Consider the following 11,206-nt stretch of genomic DNA (forward strand, 5'->3'; position numbering starts at 1 on the left):
TCATTAATCATCACAGAAATGCAGATCAAAACCGCAATGAAATATCACTTCACACCTGCCAGAATAGGTATCATCAAAAAGACCACAAATAACAAATGTTGGTGAGGATGTGGAGAAAAGAAAACCCTCCTACACTGTTGGTGGGAATGTAAGTTGGTGCAGCCACTATGGAAAACAGTATGGAGGTTCCTCAAAAAACTAAAACTAGAACTACCATATGATCCAGCAATCCCACTCCTGGGCATATATTGGAAGAAAATGAAAACACTAACTTGAAAAGATACATGCACCCCAGTGTTCATAGCAGCATTATTTACAATAGCCAAGAAATGGAAGCAACCTAAGTGCCCATGAACAGATGAATGGATAAAGAAGATGTGGTATATGTACACAATGAAATACTACTCAGCCATTTGAGTGAATGAAATTTTGCCATTTACAGCAACATGGATGGACTTGGAGGGTATTATACTAAGTGAAGTAAGTCAGACAGAGAAAGACAAACACTGTATGATATCACTAAAATGTGGAATCCAGACAATAAAACAAACTAGTGAATACAACAAAAAAGAAACAGACTCACAGGTATAGAGAACAAACTAGTGGTTACCTGTGGGTAGAGGGAAGGGGGAAGGGCATGATAGAGGTGGGAGATTAAGAGGTACAAACTCTTATGTATAAAAATAAATAAGTTACAAGGATATATTGTACAACACAGTGAATATAGACAATATTTTAGAATAACTCTAAAAGAAGTATAACCTTTAAAAATTGTGAATCACTATGTTGTACACCTGAAACTTATATAATATTGTACATCAACTCTACCTCGATTTTTTAAAAAGGAAGAAGAAAAAAAAGAACTGACATAGGTTTCAGTCTGCCCTTGTGGGCTCCAGCTTGTGCTTGTGGGTTCAGCACTGTCCTTGATCTTCCTCCACTTGACATCCATCTTCCCTTCTACACTGTTTGCCCCTGGACTTCAAGCTCCAGCATCGGTTGGGAGGACAGCAGCCTTACAGCTTCTACAATTGTGTACAGTCAAATCCCTGTAACAAATACTTATCTCCTAGTTGTTCTGCTCCTCTGATTCAACCTTGACTGTTACATGAAACATTATAAATACTTCCTTTAAACTTAAGAACCAGGAAAAAATCCCCACTATCACTATTTTATTTAATATTATATTAGTGATTCTTGCCAGTGAATTAAGAAAAGAAAAATAATTAAAATATATTAGAAACAAAACTGTTGTCACTTGCAGGTGACGTGATTATCTCTATGGAATTAACAAACTATTAGAACTAATGAGATTGTTCAACAAAGTTGTTGAGTATAAATTTCAAATATAAAACCAATTGCCTCCTTCTATACCATCATCAAAAAATTATAAAATATAATTTAAAAAAAGATAACATTTAAGGTAGCAATAGAAGCTAAGTTTCTTTGAAATAAATCTAACAAATTCAGAGCACATTTATAAAAGAAAATTATACAATTTTAATGAGAGACATGAAAGATGACAAGTAAGTGAGAAGGTATACTTTACTTGTAGATGGAAATTCTCAGCATCATAAAGATATAAAGTATGCCCACATTGACGTATAAATTCAATGTGATTTCAGTCAAAATCTCAATAGGATCTTTCATGGAACTCGACAATCTCAAGTTAAAATTCATAAGAAAGTTGGACTTCCCTGGTGGCGCAGTGGTTAGGAATCCACCTGCCAATGCAGGGAACATGGGTTCGAGTCCTGGTCCAGGAAGATCCCACGCGCCTCAGACCAACTAAGCCTGTGTGCCACAACTACTGAGACTGCGCGCTAGAGCCCGCAAGCCACAACTACTAAGCCTGTGTGCTGCAACTACTGAAGCCCATGCTCCTAGAGCCTGTGCTCCACAACAAGAGAAGCCACCGCAATGAGAAGCCCGCCACTGCAACGAAGAGTAGCCCTCACTCGCCACAACTAGAGAAAACCCACACACAGCTACAAAGACCCAATGCAGCAAAAACTAAATTAATTAATTAATTAATTTTAAAAAATAATAAAAAAATAAAATTCATAAGAAAGATAGAGGAGATAGAAGACCAAGAATAGCCAAGGCAATCTTAAAGAGAAGAAGGGAAAATTTGTCTTTCAGATGTTAAAACCTATTATGAAGCTATAGCAATTAAAAAGTATTGTTAATGGTGTAAAGATAAATTCATCATGGCCAAGTATAGTTTCAAATTTGATATTTGACAAAAGTGATATTATAAATAAGTCTGGAAAGGACAAACTACTCGCTCAATGGTGCTGGAACGATTTGCTAAATAAGGCAAAAAAAAATTTTAAACATTGTAGTCATATCTCACTCTATACAAAAGAAACGATCTCAGTTGATTAAAGACCTAAATGAAAAATAAAACTGAAATGACATATTAGATCATATTAAAAAATTTAAACTTCTGTATGAAAAAGATACAAAAACAAAATGACAAATCAATCCATATCATTTTTCTTTTTAAAGTTTTCACCTTTTAAGTGTACATACTGAAATACTTATGGGCAAAATGGTAATGATATCCAGGACTTGCTTCAAAACAACCCAGGAAGTAAGAGGAGGAATTAGTGGGGGGTGGGGTAAGGCTGGGGAGCAGGTTGGGTGTAAATCAAATAAGATTGACCAAGAGTTGACAATTGTTAAAGCTAGGTGGTGGGTACATGGGGGCACACTATTTTCTCCAATTTTGTATATATTTGAAATTCTCCATTAAAAGAAGTTTTAAAAGGAGAGGAAAAAAGAGATGATATTTAAAAACAAAGTCAAGACAGAGACTGGGAGAAGACTTTTGTAATCCATATAACTAACAAAGGACTGGTAATCTTAACATATAAAGAGCACCTCCATATCAATAAAAAAATGACAACCCATTAAAACAATAGCCAGACAAAGAAAGACAAATATCATATGATATCACTTATATGTGGAACCTAAAAAAATGATACAAATGAACTTATTTACAAAACAGAAATAGACTCACAGACATAGAAAACAAACTTATGGTTACCAAAGGGGAAAGGAGAGGGGGGGAGGGATAAATTAGGAGTTTGGGATTAACACACACACACTACTATATATAAAATAGATAGGGACTTCCCTGGTGGTCCAGTGGCTAAGACTCCATGCTCCCAATTCAGGGGGCCTGGGTTCGATCCCTGGTCAGGGAACTAGATCCCACATGCATGCCGCAACTAAGATCCTGCGTGCCGCAACTAAGACCTGGCATAGCCAAAATAAATAAATAAATATTTTTTTTAAAATCGATAAACAACAAGGACCTACTGTATACCACAGGGAACGCTACTCGATATTTTGTAATAACCTATATGGGAAGAGAAACTGAAAAAGAATATATATATATATATAACTAAATCACTTTGCTATGCACTTGAAACTAACACAACATTGTAAATCAACTCTACTTCAAAAAAAAAACAATGGCCCAAAAGTTGGCAAACGCAATTCACAGAGGAAGAAACCCAAGTGGGCAAAAAACATATGAAATATGAAATATGTTAAAAGACCAACTGCTCTTATAATCAGGAAAATGTGAATTAAATTTCTTTTTACATATAGCAGATTGGCAAAAATTTAACATGTCTGAAAGTCTGAAAACACTAAGCAATGGTGAGGATCTGGAGCCTATAAGATTCTTCAGATGAGTGATCTGGAGAGCAGGTTGACCATACACAACAAAGTTGATTATGTGTCTACTCAGCAACCCAAGATTCCACATGTCAGTATCCACCCTGGAGCAACTCTCCCACATGTGCCCAAGTAAACGTGTATATGTGTTTATTGCAACACTGCAATTGTGAGAAAAGGTGGAAATAGGTTTCACTTCGACCAATTTAGGGATCAATAAATAAATAGCTGAAGTTAGTCATTTTTCAGTGGATTTATATATGTACAAGAACACTGTACACCCACTTCAGCATACTGATTTTCTTCAGGAATGGAAAGGAGAGGAAGGGAACAGGATAAAGCCTTAGCTAAAGCAGAATCTTATTCTTTTTTACTTTATTTCATTTTATTTTATGAGAATAAAGTCAGTAAGGCCAATGTTAATGTTTGTTTTTTTGTAGTAAAGGGTATATAAGTGTTGATTATTCTGTCTCTTCGTATGTCTTTAATGTTCTGTAATAAAATATTTTAAAACCGACAAATCTTTATTCTTTTGGATTTACACCATGTCAAATAATAAAAGGGATTTTTTTGTCTTGTTTCCCACTAAAATAACTATTTTGGCATAGCATAAATAGGGCCAAAGTCACACATCAATTAGAACACTTGAACATTGTTGATTATTCCTTTAAAAATAATTCATTTAGAAAAATAAAGCTACAGGCAATATCTTACTTTATCGTCATCTAAACATTTGCCTTGGCATATAGAAGAGCCTAGAGTCTCGTGAATGTGTGATTATAAAACTTTCAGAGTTTCAGGCCTAGATTTAGCATCTAGTTCAACATCCAGACAGGTGAGGAATTTTCCCAACAAACAGACCACAAACAAAAATATGGTTTGGAAAAATCTGGAGTAGAGGGTAGGGTGACATTTGTGGAGGCTTCCACTTTCCTAGGGAAAATCCATTTTCTCATTGCTGTTGCAAGCAGTTCTAAGACAATGCTGTTATTTTAATATTACTTTTGAGCATTGTCTTGCTTTTATGTTAATTTAAGAAATAATTCATTAGAATGGCTAGTACCTACTTGAAGAAAACACCCATGGAGATTACTGGAGCCACAATACCAGGTCTTAAGACACCTATAGACTGAAGTAGCTGAGAAGACAGACTTCCAACACAATTACTATACTGTACAAATCAGCATCCTCAGGTAGGTTTAATTACGATCCCCACCCCCCTCCACAGTGGGTGAAAGATTTCCCACACTCCCCACAAGCCCCAGCCCCCCACATGAAAACATGTGACCTAAGCAAATTTTGGCTTTGCAATATCAAGATCAAAAAACAAATGGCTAGGCCATGAAAGCATTATGCAGCATCCTAGGAATATGTCTATTTGCATCAACAGAGTTTCCCCCAAGAGCTCAAACCCCATTACAGACAGTGGAGTTGTTGTAAAACATGAAGTACACATAGGACTGGCAAGGAAAGAAATGTATCACGGGTTTTTCCTTCTTCTTCAGAATTAAAGCTCTAAGTTAGACAGGGGGAAGACAAATGCGACACGAGCTCTGAATTATTCTTTTTTATTTATACACTTCAGCAGTTCATTGTTGCCTTTTCTCCTGGAGGTTGAAACTAATGAGAGTCTGAATAATTTCATGTAAGTCAAGAAAATGGAAACTGGATATGTTTGGAACAGTCCTTACATAAAATATGGTTGTTTTTATTGCTTTTAACTTTTGCTCAGTAGACTATCTTGTTAATTCAATAAAAAAATTTATGAAGGTGAATGAGTAATGTTTGTAAGTTTCTTTAAGCTTCTTGGATGAAAGGGGCTATTTAAAAACAAAGTATACTGTGTTGCATTATTATTTTATTTCATAAGCTCTGCAGCATAAAATGTTGCAAATAAAATCTCTCAAGGTTTTCAGGAAGATGAACATTATCTTCCCAGTCTTGGGAATAGATGTTCAGGCTTTTGTGAAAGTGGCAACTCCTATTTTTTGTTGCTGCTCAAGTTTTGTGTGCTCAGAGGCAGATATTGACAGGTGAAGTTTTGTTGAAGTTGTGTGCATGGAGTGTGTGTGTGTGTACTCAGATGAGAAATGGGTCACACACAGGATGAGTCAGACATTCGATTAGGTGTCAGTTTATGATCAATATTTATTTTGGGCTGCTAGTGTGCACTGTTATTCTGAAATTGGTATATTGTTTTTAAAAATAGACAATTTGGGGGGCTTATTCTCAGGGTCCAGAAATTGACAAGAAAAATTTGTGCCTTGTCATCTTGTGACATCAGTGAAATTTATATGTCATGCTCCAGAATTAAATCACTCAACAAAGATAAATTGAATGCCGTTATGAAATTCTCACATCATAATGGCAAGTTGTGTTCGGTGAATTAGGAAATTTAATACAAGTTGAATACCCTGACCGAGTTCAGGAAGTGAGGAAAGGAGGCAAAGCAGATGGGCATCCAAAGTTAAATAACTACAATAGATGTCATATGTCAAAAGTTGCCAAATGAGTAACATGGGCACAGGCTATGTGTTCAGAGGCAAAAGTGGAGAAGCCGCCAAAGAATCCGGGCTAAATGGGACAGCAGAGTCATCAGAGGGTGGGACAGTGGGAGCTGAGGTTCTGGCTGGAATGCAGTTTTCAGGGAGGGAATGGCAGAGGTGAAATTGGACATCTAGCTTGATAATATATCACATTGAAATAATATCATAAATTGTTCTTTATTTTCTTCCTCAATTATAATTATCATCAATTATTTATTTCCATTAAGCTCTCTCCCTTTTCAGTTTTTGTCCTTAAGTCTCTAAATATGAATATGCATGCTGTGTCTCCAAGACACAGTTGGTCTTGCTTCTTCAATAAGCGCAAAAGAACAGGTGGTGACAAGCAATCTCGGTTGATGATGATAATGTTTAAAATATTTTATTTTACATTGAATGTTTTCCTGATTCTTCATCCAACAGGCTCATGACACTGTCAGCAGCCCTGAAACACTTCATATGTTTGTTATATCTCTTTCTAATTCTTTCCATCTTAATAGGCTGGATCTGCTGTCAGCAGTCTTGAATGTCTGATTGAAAACAAAATCAAACAGATATGGAGAAATCAGAACCCTCATGCATTGCTGGTGAGAATGTAAAATGGTGCAGCTGCTGTGGAAGATAGTTTGGCGGTTCTTCAAAATGTTAGACACAGAGTTACCCTATGACCCAGCAATTCCACTCCTAGCTATATACCCAAGAAAATGAAAGCATACATCCACACAAAAACTTGTACATGCATGTTCATAGCAGCATTATGCATAGTAGCCAAAAAAAAAGCAGAAACAACCCAAATGTCTATGAGCTGATGATTATTCAACCATAGGAAGGAAGAAGTACTGATACATGTTATAACATGGATAAGCCTTGAAAACATGCTACTGAGTGAAAAAAGCCAGTCACAAAGGATCACATATTGTATGATTACACTTGTATGAAATGTCCAGAATAGGCAAATCTATAGAGACAGAAAGTAGAGTAGTGGTTGCCTAGGGCCGGGGGGAGAGGGGGTTTTGGGAGGAATGGGGGAGGATGACTGCTAAAGTGTTTCTTTTATAGGTAATGAAAATATTCTAAAATTAGATTTTAGTAATGGTTGCACACAGTGAATATACTCAAAACCACTGACTTGTACACTTTAAATGGGTGAATTGTATATTATACGATTTATATCTCAATAAAGCTGTTTTAAAAATCAAACACAGTAAGATTTTTAAAAAACCTTTTCTTGCTTGGTATTTTGGCTCTTCCTCTTGGTAGTCTCGTCCTCCTGCTGATGGTCATACAATAGCTGCTATTTTATGCCACATATTTTCCTCTATAATTTCCCTGGATCACATATTTTGATCCTAGGCCCTTCTGGAACATTCTTGGTAACCTATCTCAGGGTTTGACTTCTCTTCTGCATCAAAGGATTAAAAGGAATAAAAGGAAACAACTGCACTTTTATAAACTCTTCTTCATGCTTGGAAATTGAAATTGGTCTCTTACCAAATGTGGTATCAGGGAAATGACATTATTTTTACAATAGAAAACCCAATACTTCTGATAAAAGCTAAGAGTTTATGCTTTAAATGAGATAAGACCATAGAATTATATGTGTGTTTTTTGAAACAAGCCCACTAGAATGTACACTTCTAAGAGGATCTAGCACCTTCCAGCTAGTCTTTTTATGAAGCTTTTTATTAATGCCAAGATTGATGAAATCATTGCTCAAACATTTTTGAAACTCTTATTTTGTTAGGTTTGCCTCCAAATCATGATATGCAATTTTTAAAATATCCTGAACGGCAATACATTTCTGTCCTTTAATGGTGATTTCATTTTTGGCAATAGTCAAAAGCCACCAAATGTTTGATAAGTAGGTCAAAAGACCAACCTGAACAGTATTTTTTAATGTCAAGAATGAAATATGACTGTAGGGTAATGAAACTTTTCTTTCCCCCGTAACTCAAACTAAATCTGAAGGCACTTTAAGAATATGAGTTTCAAAAAAATAATTTGAGTACTGACAGTATTATTGGAATGAGCCTCTGGCTTCTCACCAGATACAATGTCAGGGACTTTACACAGATTATTCCAATAAATCCTTCCAATAGTTCTGCAGGGTAAAATTTATCCCCATTTTACTGATAAGGAAACAAGGTCAGGGACTTCCCTGGTGGTCCAGTGGTTAAGAGTCCGCCTGCCAATGCAGGGGACACGGGTTCGAGCCCTGGTCCAGGAAGATCCCACATGCTGCGGAGCAGCTAAGCCCGTGCACCACAACTACTGAGCCTGCACTCCAGAGCCCGTGAGCCACAACTACTGAAGCCTGCGCACCTAGAGCCCGTTCTCCGCAACAAGAGAAGCCACTGCAATGAGAAGCTCGTGCACCGCAACAAAGAGTAGCCCCTGCTCTCTGCAACTAGAGAAAGCCTGCACGCAGCAACGAAGACCCAACGCAGCCAAAAATAAATAAATAAATATATTTATTAAAAAAAAAAAAAGGAAACGAGGTCAGAGAAGGTAAACAACGTGCCCAAATAAACCCAGCTCTCCTGAGGCAGAGCTGGTCCTCAAATCTCCAACCTGCTGATTCTCCATGGGGCCAGCTGGATAATAAATGCTCTCGTATTAGTTTTAAAAATTATTCACTTTACCCTCCTACACTGTTGGTGGGAATGTAAGTTGGTGCAGCCGCTATGGAAAACAGTATGGAGGTTCCTCAAAAAACTAAAAATAATGTTGCCATATGATCCAGCAATCTCACTCCTGGGAATACACTCAGACAAAACTCTAATTCAGAAAGATACATGCACCCCTATGTTCATAGCAGCACTATTTACAATAGCCAAGATATGGAAACCACCTAAATGTCTATCGACAGATGAACAGATAAAGAAGATGTGGTACATATATACAATGAAATACTACTCAGCCATTATAAAGAATGAAATAATGCCATTTGCAGCAACATGAATACAACTACAGATTATCATACTAAATGAAGTCAGAAAGAGAAAGACAAATACCGTACGATATCACTTATATGTGGAATCTAAAATATGACACAAATGAACCTATCTATGAAACAGAAACAGAATCAGGGACATAGAGAACAAACTGGTGGTTGCCAAGGGCGAGGGGGTGGGGGAGGGATGGAGTGGGAGGTAGGGGATAGCAGATGTAAGGTTTTTTTTGTTTTTGTTTTTTGCTTGTCACTGTCAGCTTTTTCATGGAAGACTTTAGTAAGGGAGTTTCCAGGGAGAAGAATGAGCTATTCTAAGCAACGACATTTAGGAAGAAAGAGGAGTTCCTGTGGTCGTTGGGCCAGCTAGCTATAGAAACTGGTCCCAAGTAGTCAATGGCTTGGAAATGGGGTAGATGAATTGTGAAATGCCCACAAAATACAGTTAGGAATTATGTGGATAAAAGTTCCTGGAAGCTGAAGTCTTCTTTATGGACAGAATCAACAGAACGTGCGTGGCAGAGCTGGCCACAACGTCCCAACATAGCACATTCTGACATTCAAATTAGACTTATTTATATGTGCCTCCTTGTGATTCCTTCAACTTGGTACTATGCTGATTATCTGTACACAGGGATTCTAAATTGAAACAACCTCACTCACATCACCACTATCACTCAGTTTTTGGAGACCAACAGCTTGGTCCAAATTTTTAAAAAGGTAATAGGTTAAAAGACAAAAAAAAAGTCAACTAAGCTATCAGGCCTAATCAAGAATGGCTTAATATTATTCATTGTCTTCTTTGAACATTTTACTTAAGTGTCTTGTTAGCGCTACTAGCTCAGGGTTCCCACCACATGCATCAATTTGTTTATAGGCTTTAGATTCAAGCTCTTTAAGAGTATTCCGTGTGTATTCAAAAGAACCTACTTTCTCAAGATAAGGTACACAGTATTTTTTAATATCTATGTTTTCGGTTCTCTGGCTCAAGATATTCTGCACCTGGGTGGTTTCAGGCCTCGACCAGATAGCATGAATAGTAGGGAATGAGAACTTTCCCTCTGTTAGATCTTCACAAAAGCTTTTGTTTTCACTATATTCTTTGGAGTGTAGATTAGCATAATCATCCCTAATTTGGAAAAACAGCCCAGGTGTATTCAGCAGTGGCTTTAAATCTTCTTTGTAATCAGAGAACAACTGCATGAGACCTACTGTTAATCCAAATAGTCCTCCTGTCTTTTGCAGGACCATTGCTTTATATTCTTCTTCAGTGGGACATGTGTAATTTTCCTTCCAGTAGGTATCTAGGCCTTGTCCCTGATGGAGTTCTAAAAGCTGGCGAGTAAAAAGCTTTACTGCATCTGGGTGATCAAGGGTTAAGACTTTCTCTAGGTCAAGAATATGTGCATAATTGGCAGAACTGATGACAGATGGAATTCCATAGATGCTGTGTGCCACTGGAAAGCCACGTCGGAGTTTTGAGTTGTCTTCGACATCATCAATGAGTAAACTGGCATTATGCACCATTTCCGTCACTTCAGTGATAATCTGTAGCTTGTCTTAGGGAACTTTTAGCCAATGATTAATTGCCTGTGGAAGTTTGGTTCTCACTTGTTTACCTGGTAACTGAGGTAAGTACTTGTAAGGTTCTTGAAGAATTCTTTGGGCTGTTTCTTGAGTCTTCTCCATTCTTTGTAAATTTCAAAGCTGACGGTTCGAGGGTGATATCACGACTTTCACGCTGCGGGTCCGGGAGTATCAGCCCCCGGAATCAACTTCCCACCTTAGAGCTCAGAACAAGGCTCCCCCGGACGCCTACATGAATCCCTCCCCTCACTTCACCACAGAACTCTCCGCCCTGCTCAGCCGCCAGCGACACTGAATTACTCAGTGCAAGAAAATGCGCCATCCCGGTCACACTCCAGATGTAAGATTTTATATATAGGATGGATAAACAACAAGGTCCTAGTGTATAGCACAGAGAACTGTATTCCATATCTTACGATAAACCATAATGGAAAAG

At 37.4% G+C, this 11,206-nt stretch overlaps 1 protein-coding gene across 1 annotated transcript; it reads right to left on the bottom strand.

Annotated features, from left to right (window-relative positions):
- Positions 1 to 9,969: 9,969 nt before the first annotated feature.
- Positions 9,970 to 10,872, bottom strand: LOC118889251 (geranylgeranyl pyrophosphate synthase-like). Its single transcript, XM_036841079.1, is given in 1 exon segment — positions 9,970 to 10,872. A coding segment is annotated over 1 exon segment (903 nt).
- Between the last annotated feature and the right edge of the window lie 334 nt (positions 10,873 to 11,206).

Source organism: Balaenoptera musculus, chromosome X (genome assembly GCF_009873245.2).
Source record: "Balaenoptera musculus isolate JJ_BM4_2016_0621 chromosome X, mBalMus1.pri.v3, whole genome shotgun sequence".
In the NCBI taxonomy this organism is placed as follows: domain Eukaryota; kingdom Metazoa; phylum Chordata; class Mammalia; order Artiodactyla; family Balaenopteridae; genus Balaenoptera; species Balaenoptera musculus.